Here is a 17,445-nt window from a genome sequence, read left to right on the forward strand (position 1 = left end):
AAGTCTTTTAAAAACATAAATGTCTCTTTTAAACTTAAATCTTGAAATGTGCCTGTCTACTATTATAAACAATAACCAATCTTAGCAGTTTTGATTGATACAGTTTGTGACAACTTGAAACGTTGTTTCCTTATTCATAAAACTGTGTGAAGTCATAATGAACAGATTCAGAAGCCTGTTTGACAAAAAACCAAAACTTTTTCCTGAGTATTTGTCAGCCCTTGATTCTAAAAAAGCTGGTACATGAATGACATAAGGATACTTTTGGGCATGTACTTTTGGGGATACTTTTTCGTTCAATGCCATATATGCTTTCTTGTAGGCAATAATGTGATTCTTGTAAGATATGTCCAAACTTTGACCAAAGCAAGTTTTCTTCACATTTAGTGCTTTCATTGCACGCATAAGCATTTTTAATTCATTAGGTACAACTTCAAACTTCTATGTTATCTAGTAGTTTTGAAAACTGTTCTACCTTGAACCGGCCGCTGTGCAATTTTGACCTTATAAATCCAATTGCACATATCCATGGAAATTGATGTTTCTGTTTTTGACAGTATTTTATCACCTATGTTATACAATCGGTTTGTGTTCCCAGAAAATAAATGAAGCTCCATTTGAGGAAAGATTTCTGCAACAGATGTACCATCTGGTAGGTCTAGCAAAAGAATTTTGACACAATTCCTGAATGATGCAGCCAAAAGTTCCCTTTTTTTCATGTGATTATTCATTGCATTATCTCTAATCATACCAAGTGTTCTAAAAAAATAGATTAAAATCCTGAATTTAAAAAATATCCAGAATGATGTTTTGACTGTACAGAAAAAATATTTTATAATGCCAAACTAATTCCTAAATACCTTATGTGGCCACAAATTGTAAAATCCTGCATGTCTTGCTTTGACAGTTCATACCAGCTGCAGGGGTGAGTAGAAGAAGCTGCTTTAATGCCAAAATAAATTTTTGCACGCTTTACGTCAAATGCTAAAAAATACTTCTTACTTCAATGTTTTGGTGATTCTCTTTAACATCTTCAACAATGGCCAGAATGATAAGTTTCTTAACTCCTCCGTCCTTGAATTTGTCTTGCTTTATTCCCTCTCTGTATGAGAACCTGGTTTTAGGTTCATTCACTTCACAATCAAGAATACTTTAACAAACCTTTAAAAATCCTTCTCTTCCATTTATTCCAATATAATTTGGGGATACTTCTCTTTTTTTCACTAGTTGATTTATTAGATCAGAAACATTTGAACAGTAAATTTGTACAACTAAATATTTTTTTTGCTTATTAATTTGAAGCATCAAAGAAACGATCTAGAACACAGTCTTGAAAAACAAGTTGTTTTTTTTAGATTAGGCTCAAATAACTTTCTCCCTTTCCAGCTTCTAAGAGCACTACTAGCAGTTTCTGTTTGAGAGTCGCTTAACCCTAGTGTATTTTTGAATCTTGTTTTCAGGAAAAAGGGCTTTCAACTCTGTTTTTTTTTGAATTTCAATATTAAAAAGTTTAGGTCATTTGTTAGCTAGCTTTATTGAATCATCTGATCCCACTTCTGACAGTTTCCGCTTTAGGATTTTAGTACAAAAAAAGCTCTGTACCTCTGTACCTCTCTCATCTGAAATATATTACACTTTTACCATCAAAAATTGTATGTACTTACATAATACTATATTTTATTGGTTTTAACATAAATTATTATTGCTCGTGTTGTTTTAGGTTAAATAATTATTATATATGCGGTATGTTGTTTTAGGTTAAATAATTATTATATATGCTATATGCGGTAGTGGTGTAGTGGTAGTGCGCTCGCTTCATAAGCGAGAGGTTCCGAGTTCGATCCCCACCACGTCCCTGGTAGTACCGCGCTCAACTTGTTTCTCCGCGCAGCGGCCTTGTTTGTCAAGGTTCGTGTTTCGGAGTTATGGAGTTTAGAGAGGGTTATAACCACAATTAAGTAGCCTCCTCATCTGTAGTGGCCTTTGGGCCTTGGGGAGGTGAAATAACAAAAAAAAAAAAAAAATATATATATATATATATATACATACAGACTAACCTCTAGACAGTGCTATCTCAAGATTATCCTTGTGAATTGAAATATTGCAGGGGTGAGGTAAACTACATTTCACTGTACATAGACATCTTTGGCATAAAGATGTGGGTAGGGAAGCTGACAGAATTGATTCAGTGGATACTCGTTTTCCTTTTTTTTTAATTTTTTCCTAATCCTGGGGAGTTTTTCTTTTAACAGTACAAGCTGCACATTCACATGTAGGTTGACTTCTTGTAGTAATGGAAATTCTTATTCCAGAAAATTCGTATGGTGCTGGAAGAGCTTCAGGTTTTTTTATACCTTTTTCAATGAGCTCCAGAAATTTTCTGTTGTGTGAACAGATACCAGAAGGATAAAGTTCCTCGGAATTCTTACGTGAATGGAATAAAAGACAGAGCACTAGACTCAATTAGAGTTGAAATAACAATATGAGAAAACTGTATTGTAATAATTATTATATATGTATTGAATTTTTTTCATATGAATACTTATTTATATATATGTATTGCAATAATTGTTTATATGTATGCATTGAATTCAATACATATATATAAATAAATATTAAAGAAAAACCAACCCTAATTCTCCTTACTATAAACAAGAATACAAAACATTATATATATGTTTTGATAAGTGTTGACACATGAAAAAAACCATATTAAAATTTTTTCCTGCTTATTGTGAATATTTTAAAGCTTTTAAAATATTTAACAGTCTTCAAAAAATTCATAATCAAATAAAAAATTTATTGAACATACAAGGTAAAATACTGGCTTTTTTGGTCTACAAAAATGCATTTTTTTTCTTGGACCCTTAAATTTTTTTTTATTTGTGTTATTTTCTGAAAGTAGAGGTTAGTACAAATCCAAAAAAGTATGACATGACCCTGGGACATTTTTTTTGGTTTGAACCTACCTTCCACCGGGGTGTGAATAGCTCCTTTTAGCAGCAACCATACTAGTATTTGTAGAAAAGATAAAGCAATGCTACCTTATGAGGATGGCAGCAAGGCTCAAGCTTGGCAGATAAAGCAAGTCCAACTATGTTTACAATGCATTTTTTGGAACTTGCCTAGTAGAGAAAAAGCATCATTAGAAGAACCAGCCTAAATATGACAGCAGTATTCCATACAGGGACGATTAAAAGATTTGACGAGGAGATTTTACTGGATATGAGGCAGAGTATTGGCTTTCAAGGATTACTTTAATATTGTGGTCAAAAAGTAATGGTTTGGTAATCTCAAAAATTTAACCAGTTTTTTAGACACATGCAGACATTTTTGTAAAACTATAACAGTATTGTCTGTACCACAAGGATAAAAGTTTAATTGAAAAATGACTTTAGCAGTGGAATTTTGATGTCTAACAATTAGTTAACCTGTTTAACTGGAATGGCTGGAACAGTAGTGTAAAGCGGTGCGATTTGATACACTGTGGTAAACTGATACGCATTGTATGTTTTGTATTTTTGAGGTCTCTACTAAAACTGAACATAGTTTGAAATGAAGTTATTTTGTTCAGCTTAAACCAGGTTATCAGCTAATTAGTTTGAAACTTTTCCCACCGTCTTCATTACAAATCTGTACAGATTTATTTTTGAGGTTATGAACTAGCAATTTTTTTAGTCCTGGAAACTTTGATTGTTTGAAGATGTTCCTGAGCTGCTGTCAGCTTGGTATTTAGTAAAAGGTAAGTCATACAATAAATATTAATGACTTTAAATTCTTTTTTGTTCAATATATCTTAATGAAAAAATATAAACTTTGAAAGTTTTCTAACCTTAACTGAGGTGACTTGATATATGTATCAAATCACCCCAGTATTATCAACATCTTTGTTATAGTTTATTACTTCTCTTTTAAGATATAAAACTATGTCCAGATTTTATAAACAGCTTCCTGGAACAAATCTAAGAAAAGTTATTAATAACGATGACTTAGAAAAAACTGTTGATGAAGTTTAATCAGGAAAGTTAACTTACTGACAAGTATAGAGTAGATAAAATGAAAATATTTCGAAAATTCAAGCAAATTCACTAGAAAAATTTGGTGGGCAAACTACTTTAACTGATAATGAGAAGGCAGTTCTATCAGGTAACTCTAAGTTCCTATTTTGTAATAAAAATTAAATACCTACACAGGTGTATTTTAGTTAAATTCAGGCATAAGCAATTTTTTAGTTACCAGTTCCTTCTATGTATTGGCAGAGCGATAAAGAGAAAGGGCTTGTTCAATTTAATCAGAAATTACATCTAAAAGTGTGCAGTCTCGAGAAGAAGGAAAACAATAACAAACAAAGCAAAATTGACTGCGTGAAGTGGTGCTTAGCGGAAGTACATAAAAGAATAGTCCGAAAATTCAAACCTGATTTCTCGATAAATAGATGAATTGATGCATAAGTATATGCTCAAACCAAGCATGGGGCTATTAGAGTTTTTGCAAATTAAATAATAGCCATCAATACTGAGAAGAAACATTCAAATTCAAGATTCGAATGAAGTTTCACAAAGAGCAAGAATGGTAAGTTTTGCAAGAGGTAAGGTTCAACAGAAATTCAGAAAGTCTTAAGATTAAAGTTATAAAGATATCTTGAATGCATCATAATGATAACAAAGTACATTACCTAGATTTCAGAAAAAAAAGTTTGTTCCAATGAGATATGAAATTATAGGCGACTAACAAAAGACATGAAGATTTACAGATGTTTGATTTGATGGCTAGAGCTATTACACTAATTATACTAATTTTTAATTTTCTTTTAATTGTTCTAAGTTTTACTTTACTATTAATTATACTAAATTTGACTTAACTACTAAAATATGCTAATTTTTATTACTAATTATGCTAATTTTTACTTCTAATTTTTACTTTTAACTTCACTACTGGTAAAGTACTATTTATAAAATTGTATTTTAACTTTATATATTATTGTAGTCATACAAATAATGAAAAAGATTATCAAAATTATATGGACTAATTAGTAATTATACTGTGTTGCTACAGGCGATAATAATAATAACAAGGATGCATCTCTGACAAGCAATTTTTATTAGGCGATTTTAAACATCATAAGTTAATTTATTGTGACCATGAGAATAGAGTTTCACTTACATTCGTCTACTACTTAATTTTAATTGGATCTCACCATACCTTGATTTCTATTATTTTTATATATATATATATATATATATATATATATATATATATATATATATATATATATATATATATATTTCTATTCATAAATTATATATGGCAACAAAACTTCAACTATATTGCAAAATTTATTACAACTATTAAACTACCTTCTTGTTTCGATTTATATACATATATATTTTTATTGTGAATAATTTTTTTATTTTCTCTTTATACATGTTTAAAAGATCTATTTTTTAATTGATCAAATGCTCACTTTAGTAAACATAGATTACTATGACAACTCTTATATTTTTATGATATTAAGTTATATTATTATAGTTATTATTATTATTACTTATTTATTTTATACTATTTTATAATTAATTATAAATTTGTTTGTTTTGTTTTGTTCTGCAAAACATTTATACTGTGTTCTGCAAAACACTGTGTTACCACAAAATATAATTTTAAAGTCTCACTAGACTTCTATACTTTATACGCTTTATGTTTATTGATTTACTTCAGTTAAAATGAGTACAAAAAGCTGAAACAATTGTTATAGTTTAATAGTTGTAATAAATTTTGCAATATAGTTGAAGTTTTGTTGTCATATATAATTTATGAATAGAAATATATATATATATATATATATATATATATATATATATATATATATATATATATATATATATATATATATATATATATATATATATATATATATATATATATTATTCTATTCATAAATTATATATGGCAACAAAACTTCAACTATATTGCAAAATTTATTACAACTATTAAACTATAACAATTATTTCTATATATACATATATATAATTATATATATATATATAATATATATATATATATATATATATTTATATATATATACATATATATGTATATATACATATATATATATGTATATATATATATAAATATATATATATATATGTATATATATATATATATAAATGTATATATATATTATAAATTATAAATAGAATTTAATAGTTAATCCTATATAAAGGCATTAATCAATACAAAAATATATATAGAATATATATGATATTATGTATTGTTAGTGTATTATATTATTATAAAGAATATTTTTATTTAGAGATTTTTAGCAGTTTTTATTTTATTCATTTATTATTTAGCTTCAAAAGGTTTTAAATATAAAGTTTGCGTTTCCTCCAAAACGAGTTTTAAATAAAGATAAAAACTTATTAGAAATGAGAAGGGAGATGCTAGAATTGTTTTTGCAGGTAATAATGTTTTCATTTAAACTGAGTGTAAAAGTTACCTAAATTATTTTTTTCCAGTAATTTTTGTGTAGAATAATTTTTTATTTGTCAGTAGTTAAAAGTTATTTAAAAAGGGTGTTGAATTTTTTTTTTAAAAGAAGTATTTTTTTATTATACAATTTATGTATTATTATAAATTATTTTTTAATTTTTTTAGGCTGTATTAAATGAAGTTCAAATGGACATTCCAGATATTTTACTTGAATTTCTACAGCTTTCCAAGGATAAAGATTTTTCCAAAGATCTACAAATGTAAATAAAAATTTAAAGTTTATTAGAATTCCATAGTAATCACGCCACACTATCACGAATCATGCCAAAGGTTTTAGACTAGGATTACTAAAGTTATTTTATCTGTTTATAATTGTTTGTAAAATATCATTTGTACCTGCTTAGGTCTTAAGGTCTTAGCTGATAAAAACAATGTTTTAGGAATAAGCTTTTAGCCATTTATTTCAGATAAAAACAATATTTCAAGATTTTAGCCTTGTAGCTATTTGTTGTAGCTATTGGATTAATAACAGCTTAAACATATAGTGTAAAAAGTTGTAATATGTCTAGTATTTTATTTAACTTGTAAAATTCAGAAAAAGATCATATATAGTGTAAAAAAGGTAAACGAAAGTTAAAGCAAAGTTCATTCAGAAAACCAAAAACCTTCAAAAAAAATTGAAAAAAGCTGTCAAAAGTGTACTTGAATGTCTAGATAATGTTCTAAAATACTTTATGGTTGTTTCTGTGCAACTGCTGGTTATTTCAGTACACCATAAAGTGCTGGTATAACCAGAAAAATAATTAAATTTTTTCAATGTGATAATGAGTGCATTCCACAGTAAGATAAACAATATTTAGTAACTTCTGGGGTACCTCAAGGTTCTATCTTTGGTCCTGTTTTGTTTCTTATCTACATTAATGGTCTTCCTGACAACCTTGGATCTAGAGTAGCTTTTTTTGCTGATGACTTAACTTTTTACTCCTGTCTTGACAAAAAGTCTTCTTTTTTGGTCACTTAGAACAGTTGCCTGTAACAAATTGAGGCTCAAATTACCTTGTAAATTTTAACTCCAACAAAACTCAGTTATTTACTGTAAGCAACTATAGCAGTACTGTCGACATTCCTATATAAATGAATGGCAATCCTCTCACTGAGTCCTTTTTTTTGACATTTTTTTAGATTATCATTTACTACTGACCTTTCATAGAAACTATATATACAATTGATTGCTAAATCTGCGAAAGTTGTTTCTCTTTATCGTGCTTGGCATTTTCTCTCTCCTGATTCCATTCTCTACCTTTACAAATCTCTTATTCGTACCTGTATGGAATACTGTTGTCATATTTGGACAAGTTCTTCTAATGATGCTCTTTCTCTTCTAGACAAGGTCCAAAATCTGTAAACATAGTTGGACTTGCTTTATCTACCTAGCTTGAGCCTCTCTCCCATCATCAAGAAGTTGCATCTCTTTCTCTTTTCTACAAATACTATTATGGTTGCTGCTTAAAGGAGCTATCATCTCTAGTTCCATCAACCAAAGTTCATTCTCACTTGACTCGTCATGCAACAAAGTCTCATTCTTTTAACTGCATTAATCTACAAACCTCTTATTCATCTCTATATGGAACTGTTGTCATATTTTGGCTGGTTCTAATGATGCTCTTTCTCTTTTAGACAAGGTCCAAAAATGCATTGTAAACGTAGTTGGACCCACTCTGTCTGTTAAACTTGAGCCTCTTTTCCATCATAGTAAATTTCTCTTTTCTATTGGGTGCAAGAGCATATCCAACTATGTTTACAATGCATTTTTGTACCTTGTCTAAAAAAGAAAGGGCATCATCTGAAGATCTGTTTCAGATATGGCATCAGTATTCCATACACAGATGGATTTGAGATTTATAGAGATAAAGAATAGGATCCTGAGTAAGAAAGTGACAAGCACAATAGAAAGATGCCATCTGAGCAGATGCTAATTTTGCAATGGATTTGATATATGGTTTTTAAGAAAGATCCGAAGTAAGAGTTAATCCTAGAAGACGAAGGTTAGATGATTCATCAAGTACATTACTATTCATAAATATAGGAAGATCTATATTGTTGCAATAATAATTAGCTGAAAAATTTTTTTATCTGTGTTAAAGTTCACCAGCTATTGAGATTCCCATGCTGTAGCAGAAGTGAGATCTTTTTCAAGCTCAAATGCCCCTCCAATTTTTGAGAATTCTCAAAAAATAATTGAATTTATATTATATTGGAGTCTTTTCAAATCAAGGAATAATAGCCATTAATACTGAAATCCAAAGAATAACAGCCAAATTCAAATTAGTTTCACAAAGAGCAAATAAGTCTTTGTGAATTTTGGAAGGGGTAAGACTCAACTGATGAAAAGTTACTTCTGAGACCGCAAATATTGCGGATTTTTATGTTAAAAACCTTTGGGTACTTTGGTCATAGTTAAGTTAAAGAGAACTTGACTCAATCATAAATAAAGCATGGCATCCCAAGCATTAAGCAATCCAGTTGCCTGATTCTTGCTAAATAACTCATAAGTCATAAATTTGTAACAATGTAACACAAGTTGACATGCATGCTAGCCTTACAGTTAACAAAGAGGTGAGAGTCTGGTCAAAATAATTATACTGCTTACTCCTTAAGTTTTTGCCTTCAAAGGAAGTTTTCTACAAGACAGTAGCAGGTTGCAGTTTAAATCTTCCCAAGATGAGTATAATTACCAAGACACTATCTCTAGCCTTTATTCAACCAAGAGACCCAAAGCTAGGGAATTTTAAGTTTGTTTCTACTAGCCTTAGCCTAAAAATAATTAAACAAAATTAACCATCATTACCACCAAATTTTTTCAATATACCCTTCATTTTTGGTTTTTATAGTAAATTTTCAATTGTCACATCCTTACTTTTTAAAAATTTACCAGGCATACCTGCTTTTTTGAGATTAATTTATATTCCACTATTTCATCTTTGGATCTTAGTGAAGATGTCATCATCATCATCATCATCATCATCATCATCATCATCATCATCATCATCATCATCATCATCATCATCATCATCATCATCATCATCATCATCATCATCATCATCATCATCATCATTATCATCATCATCATCATCATCATCATCATCATCATCATCATCATCATCATCATCATCATCATCATCATCATCATCATCATCATCATCATCATTATCATTATCATCATCATGTCGCATTTTTGACTTAAGCATATACTAGCTATTAAATTACTTATTTCTCATTAAATCAGGTTTGAATCCACTGAAATTTGCATCCACTGACTTTTCATATGTTTTTGTTTAACACCACTACAACCTTTTCTCTTTTGTTCTTTATTGTTCTCCTTCTTCCTAAAACTGCACTCTTCTGATCAAATCAAAATCAAATCTTTTCTCTTTATTTTTCAGGCAATATTATTATTGACAATTTTAATACTCATCACACTGAATGGGTTGACTCTAGTACTTTACTAGTAGTTGACTCTAGTACTTGACTACACTTTGCTATCTCTAAAGTTAAATATTTTTATCTTTCCTAATCTTTTACTCAGATAGTTAACTTTGTGAATTGTGTAGACAACCCTAATCACTTACCTTCTCTCCTTTATTTGTTTCTGGTCCAATCATTCTACCCCATTTCCAGCAACTTCTGGAATACAACAATATTCGATGGTCCTGTGTTAATCCTCACCTGTACTAATGATCCTTCTGATGATCTGATGATGAAGTATCCAAGTTTGAGCCTCTGTCCCATAATTATAAATCTCTTTTTTTTGTCCTATAAATACTACCATGGTTGCTGCTCAAGAGACATTTATTTGTCACTTAAATCAACCAATTCTTAAATTTGTATAACTTATCATTCAGTGAAGTCGCATCTTTTTACTGTAACTCTTCTTTAATTTACAAAAAAAATTTATTTATCTAGTTTTTCATTTTTAAGAAATCAGAAGAAATATAATAAAAAAACTTTTATTTATCATCTTGCTGCGCAAGAATATTTATTTAGACAATTTCTCATAACAAACAATACCAAAAATAATTACCAAATTTTTTTTTAAAAATGAATGACAACAAAAAAGTATTATCTAAAAAATAGTACACTTTAAATTTTATTCTATATTATTGCCACTTTTGATATTTTAATTTTTTTGTTTGTTTTGTTATAATGAATGGTTTTATCAAAAAAATGAAAAAACATTAATTACAAACTTTTAAAATCTTATAAAGAGTTTATTTTTTTATAATTAAATAAAAAAAATTTTCTATGGATATAACTCTATTATTAATTTTTCAAAAAAATATTTTGAGGGAGTTTAGATACCCGTGTCATCAAGAATAAATATACTTAATAACAATATCAAGTGTAATTATCTAGAATAAATATACTAATATCAAGTATAAATATACTTAATAACGAGGGTTATTATCTAACTCCCTCGATATATTTTACGTATGATATATTCAATATATTGTATTAAAAAATTAATAACAGAGTTATATCTATAGGTGTTTTTTATTCAATTAATTATTACAAGTATTTATGGTTGAAGCAATATAGCTCTTGCAATGTCTTTGCTTATAATTATAAATTTTATTTTGTAAAAATAATAGTTTAGAAAAATAATATTTTATAATAGTTTAATCAGCTTGATATAATTAATAGATTGTGCAATATCAAAAAAAGTAAAAACAGATATTTCCTTATAATTTAGAAAAAAATTTGATTTAAAAAGTTATTTAAATTTTTTGTAAACATTTTATAACACTGCATCAAAAAAGTTTATAAAGCGTATGTTTACCTTTTTTCTCATTAGGTAATTATAAGTGCAATGGTATTAGTTTTTTAATAAATGTTACTTGGAAATTTTTGTTAATGACAAAAAAAAAGCTCTGTAATTAACATGAGTTATTTTTTTTTGCCACAAATAATATTTTTTGTTTGTTAATAACTTTTTAAGTAAAAAAAAAGTTTTTTCATTACTTATTAAAATTGCAAAGCTGCAATTTTAATAAGTAATGAAAAAAAAAATTTAACATATTTTAATTCATTTATACAAATGTTGAGAATAGAAGAAAATAAATTTTATGTTAAATGATAATAAAAAATGTATTATTTAATTTGATTAATTAATATTGAAAAACAAAAAAAAAAATTAAATCAAAATAAACATTCCACAATATGTACATTTACAAAATAACACTTCTAGATTTGTTTTTCCTAATCAGTAAGTGAAACTTGTTTTGAGGTAGTTTATTCTATAGCGGTAGTTTAAAAAACTTATTGTCTATAAATAAATAAAAAATGATAAAGATAATTTTATGACGTCAAAATCACGAGGAACTAAGTACTAAGCTGTTTTTATTTAAAACAAGGTCTGAACTATATAACTTTATTCATTATTTTTTTTTCAACTTAATTATTCAATTTTATTTACTTCCGACAAAGCTGCTTTAGGCTTATTTACCTCCCCTTTGATTATTTATAATTTTTTGTTATACTGTAATATTGTATTTATTTTATATTTGATATTATTATTATTTGATTATTTGATTATGATTTTTTATATCTTGCCATAAAAGTATTTTATCTGATAATTTTAAAATTTATAAATCTTGCCCAATATAGGAATAGTTTCTACAGTTAAAAGTTAAAATTTGTGTCACGTGATTTTGACGATGTCATTCCGCAATGGTTGTAACTACAGGGTTCAGAACATGCAGTGACTGAGGGTTTGGGTTTGGGCAGGTCTCCATTTTGATTTTTATATTTCTTGAATTAGCCTAGAGTAAGTTTTATTTTATGAAAATTTTGTAATTCTTTAAAAATTAAATTTAAATTTAAAAATCTTTTATATGATAAGTTTGACATTTCTAATAAATCTTCTTAGAAATAGAAATAGTTCCTGCGGTTATTGAGGTTACAGTTTAAAAGTTGTGTTGAGTGATTTTAGTGATGTCATTCCACAATAGCTGTTACTACAGGTTTCAAAACAATCGGCGACTGAGGCTTTGGGTTAGCCAGGTCTCCATCTTGTTTTTATATTTTAAAATTTTTTTGTCTTTCTGAACTAGCCTCGAATAAGTTCAGCATTTATTTCCTGAACATTAATCAATAAAATGTTATGTTTAATGTTAAAATGTTTAACATTATATATTACAATTTACAATATAATATCATGTTTTAGTTTAACTTTTAATTTTATTTTTGGCTTTTTTGGTTTTAGTTTATTTTTTAATTTTATTAATGTATCAATCAATAATTACTTATGAATCTAACATAAATTGTGTTTGATGTAGAACAATATAACTTTAATATGGGCACAAGTTTAGTGATGGTGATGGTTTAATGATGGTGACTTGTCCTGTTCTTGGTATATCTAAAGAGATGTCAAAAGTTGTTTTACCAACATATGAAGGTGTAATGAAATATTACTTGTAAAAGGTCAGTTAAAACTAACAGCAGCTACAAAAGAGCCTCTGAGGCCACAGAGATCTCTGAGGTTGCATTACCTGTTAGAAAAGTTTGGTTGAATGCGTCACTACCGGTGATCATTCATACAAGATGGTTTGCTCCTATCATGATAAATACAGGAAACTATTTTGAAAAATCAAGCACAGCAATTATGAGGACAAAGCGAATGCTTTTAAAGATGCTAGACATAAATTATTTGACACCTAAACCTGTAAGTTTGTGTTTGAGAAATGTGTAGCAAAACTCGCAAAGCTCCTTCTGCAAAGCAAGATTTCATCCAATATCAGTGAACTCTCAAATTGATTTGCAATGGTAATATTTATAAACTTGCCATTAAGTTCAAACGAAAAAGTATTGATCAGCGATATGTCTACGCATTGTTATGTCTACGCCTGCAGTTGGTGAAATTGCAAGTTAATCTACATCTCAAAGCAATAAAGATGATAACTATATTAATCATGTTTCTAATGTTTCTTTGATTGACATTATTAGTTCCTCATTTTTTCATGTCGGTAACCATTTACTGCTTTAGCAAACATCTGTGACTGATATGTCATCTCAGATAGAGCCGGAGCCGCAATAGCAAATGCAGTTTTGGAAGACTTTGGTGTTGTTAATTAACAAGATACTTCTCATGTTATTGATCCGAGTAAAATACAATGAAAACGTAAGAGAAGGCATGATTAATTAAAACCTAAAAATTCAAAAATTTGTGGAGTTTTTTTTTAAGAATGAAAAGATAAAACTCTTGAAAACATCAAGAAAGAGTTTAAGTTTTATTGAAAAAAGTATTACAAAAGAGCACATCTCTTTAATAGAAGAAACGAGGTCTAAATATCTGGGGCATTTATCACCATTTGGATTGACAATAATTTGATAAAAAGTTCTATAGTAAAGTTTATTGCTATCAAAAATATTGACATTCAGAAGTTGATAGCAGTTGGAAGTGACGGAACTGCCATTAACACATAAAGCAAGGGCGGTGCAATTGAGTTTATTTGCCTATTGTATGCAGGCAAAATCCCTCTTCGACATTATGCTATTTTATTTTGAATGGATCAACCAAGGGACCAAAATCTTTTTCAGGTCCAATCGGTAAGACACTTGTAAAGCATTGGAAAAGATTGATGTAACTCTTCCAAAAGTTGAACTTAAAGATCTGAGCACAGATCAAAATATATGTGGGAATTGTGCAAAGCAATATATAAAGGTGAGTGTTTACTAGCTCTATCAAAGAAAACTCCAGGGGTCCTAAATCACTATCAATGGCTGACAACAGTGAATAGACTTCTACATTTGTATGTAGCCATTTAGCAACATATGTCATGAGAGTTTATTCACCTGTTTGGTTTAGTATTAAGATGCATACTTCATGCAAAGATGGTGCGTGACATCCTTTTAAACTTATTCAACAGTCACTTTACTTATCGTAGGAATTGCGAGATATAGTAGATCCTGTATTACAATGTAACAGCTATTTTGCCCTTCCAGAAAAGCTCTTACTAGCAATGATTAGTGATGAACGCCAACCCATTTATAATTTAGGATTAAGGTGCATTCTTAAAGCGCCTGAAAAAAAGTCACACTGTGTACTTTTCAGTTTTCCAAAGCTTAACTTAGATGTGCGTTGTTGCTTAACTTAGATGCACATCGAATTCATCAACTGGAAAGACAATAAAATAACCGTGGAGTGGTGTGTCAAGCTAGTAGCTGAGACTTCGATGGCTGTATGTGGAGAAAAATTATGAGATATTTTTATTCCATCATGTTTACATGCCTGCCTCCAATGCCAATGGATAATGGATATTAAAATAATTAATGAATAAATATTTTTATTGCATCTTTTAACATAATGTAAACTTGCTAATCTGTAAATTAAAATTTAGGCAAGTTAATTTTTTTTTATTTTATGATTTTTAAATATTCACTTTAATAGCTAATCATATAAAAAGTAAAATTAAAATTAAAATTTTATTTATGCTTAAAATTTTACATGCTTAAATAGCTAACAGAGTAAAAAAGTTACAGAGTAAAATTTTGTCATTGTGACATGTAAAGTAACTGGTTGAAATATTCATATTTGTTTGTAAATGTTTATACATATTTGTAGCAGCCTTAGCGTAGTGGTCTAGCATTCGGATTTAGACTGCCAAGTCTTGTGTTCAATTTCTAGCTTGGCACAAAAATGTGTTTGGTAAGGTTGGAAACAGAGAGCCAATCTATTAAATGCTATTCTCCATGTGTGCTCTATGTTAAGACTTCTTTGAGCACCATGGTAAAAAAAGAAAAGAATGTATTTTGGTGATCTAAGAAGGTCATCAAAATATGTTCATATTTGATAAAAAAGAATGTCATTCTTTTCAGTTTTTACAGTTTTATCTTATATTATTTGACAGGAAAATATACTCTTTAATGAAAAAAAATTATTGGCTCAAACAGTCTATTTTCATCAAAAATACCTATTTTTAGTAATTTTGTCCCCCATGAGGCAGCTTGAAATTTTAGAAATATTTTTTTCAAGTATTTGAGCACATACACAAAGACAACTTTTGTTTTTGATCAGTAGGGTTCAAATCCTACTAATGGATAATTTTATTTATGTTTTATTTGCTTTTTTAGGCATTTTTAAAGAATTAAGTTTCGAAGTAATCAAGCTTGGATTAAAATAACTTTGAAACTTCGATTTTTTTTCAATTCTTTGTAGTAAATTAAAAGAAAAGCGTATATTGATTTTATGCTTTTATTTCTTCTAGTTTATTTTTATTCATTTGATCATTCTTAGAGATTTTTTTTTTAAGTTTAGTTTTGTATTTTTTTTAGTTTTTATTTCTCTTTCCAGTTTATTTTTAAAATTAATTTAAGTTTACATTTTTGTTTATTTAGTTTATTCAGAGCATTTTTTTTTTGTTTTTACAATGAACCGCGGCCAAGTTGTCAAAACAAAATAAAATATGTGTGGTCATATAAGGCCTGCAACCTCACATATCTCCTGAAAAAGCTTGATATATATTAAGTTATATACACACACACACACAGATATATATATATATATATATATATATATATATATATATATATATATATATATATTCATACATATATATATATTCATGCATATATATATATATTTATAAACATACATATATATATATATTCATACATATATATATTTATATACATATATATATATATATATGTATATAAATATATATATGTATGAATATATATATATATATTCATACATATTTATATATATTTATAAACATATATATATATATATTTAAAAACATATATATATATATATTCATACATATATATTCATACATATATATATTTATAATATTTATATACATATATACATATATATATATATGTATATATATATATATATATATATATATATATATATATATATATATATACATATATATATATATATATATATATATATATATATATATATGCAAGGTGATTTCAATAAAAAAGGCAGTGTATAACTATTTTTAAATATATTTGTATGATACTATTGTATTGATACTATTTTTAAATATATTTGTATGAAACTATTTTTTAGAGTTTTTCTTTTTAAGTTTAGTTTTGTATTTTTTTTAGTTTTTATTTCTCTTTCCAGTTTATTTTTAAAATTAATTTAAGTTTACATTTTTGTTTATTTAGTTTATTCAGAGCATTTTTTTTTTGTTTTTACAACGAACCACAGCCAAGTTGTCAAAACAAAATAAAATATGTGTGGTCATATAAGGCTTGCAACCTCACATTTCTCCTGAAAAAGCTTGATATATATTAATTTATATATACATATATATATATATATATATATATATATATATATATATATATATATATATATATATATATATATATATATATATATATATATTCATACATATATATATATTTATATACATATATACATATATATATATATATATATATATATATATATATATATATATATATATATATATATATATATATATATATATATATGCAAGGTGATTTCAATAAAAAAGGCAGTGTATAACTATTTTTAAATATATTTGTATGATACTATTGTATTGATACTATTTTTAAGTATATTTGTATGAAACTATTTTTAAGTATATTGATATGATAGTATATTAACAATATTTTGCTGACCTATTGTGGTCAGTGTCATCAGGTAATGAAAAAACATTACAAAATAACATATAACAAACCATTTCAAAAGAAGACATTAAAAAGCATGAAATATAAAACCAATTAAATAATATAACAATGACGTCCGTAAAATTTTTGTCAAAATGGGTCCCCAAGTTTTTGTTTTTATATTATCTCGTCATTTCAATTTAGAACAGCTTGCCCAATACCAATACAATCTCATATTGAACTTTTGCTTTGTTAATCTCCAGGGATTCTCTAATTTTTCTTATCCTGTATTCTGGAACG

The 17,445-nt window shown here is 27.3% G+C and overlaps 1 protein-coding gene across 3 annotated transcripts in view; it reads left to right on the plus strand.

The window, feature by feature from the left end:
- The window catches only part of LOC101236042 (sorting nexin-24), a 56,435-nt gene that overhangs the window by 18,576 nt on the left and 20,414 nt on the right, over positions 1–17,445 (plus strand). The window contains exons 1-4 of one of the 3 annotated variants that reach the window (XM_065815021.1): positions 2,823–3,742; positions 3,917–4,146; positions 6,351–6,458; positions 6,655–6,749. In XM_065815021.1, coding sequence (XP_065671093.1) covers positions 4,126–4,146; positions 6,351–6,458; positions 6,655–6,749 — 224 coding nt within the window. In that variant the 5' untranslated portion in view covers positions 2,823–3,742; positions 3,917–4,125. Of the gene's footprint in view, positions 1–2,822; positions 3,743–3,916; positions 4,147–6,350; positions 6,459–6,654; positions 6,750–12,153; positions 12,314–17,445 lie in introns of those variants that run through there. The other 2 variants (XR_010642873.1, XM_065815019.1) reach the window with 2 other exon arrangements.

This window comes from Hydra vulgaris, chromosome 13 (assembly GCF_038396675.1).
Source record: "Hydra vulgaris chromosome 13, alternate assembly HydraT2T_AEP".
NCBI lineage: Eukaryota > Metazoa > Cnidaria > Hydrozoa > Anthoathecata > Hydridae > Hydra > Hydra vulgaris.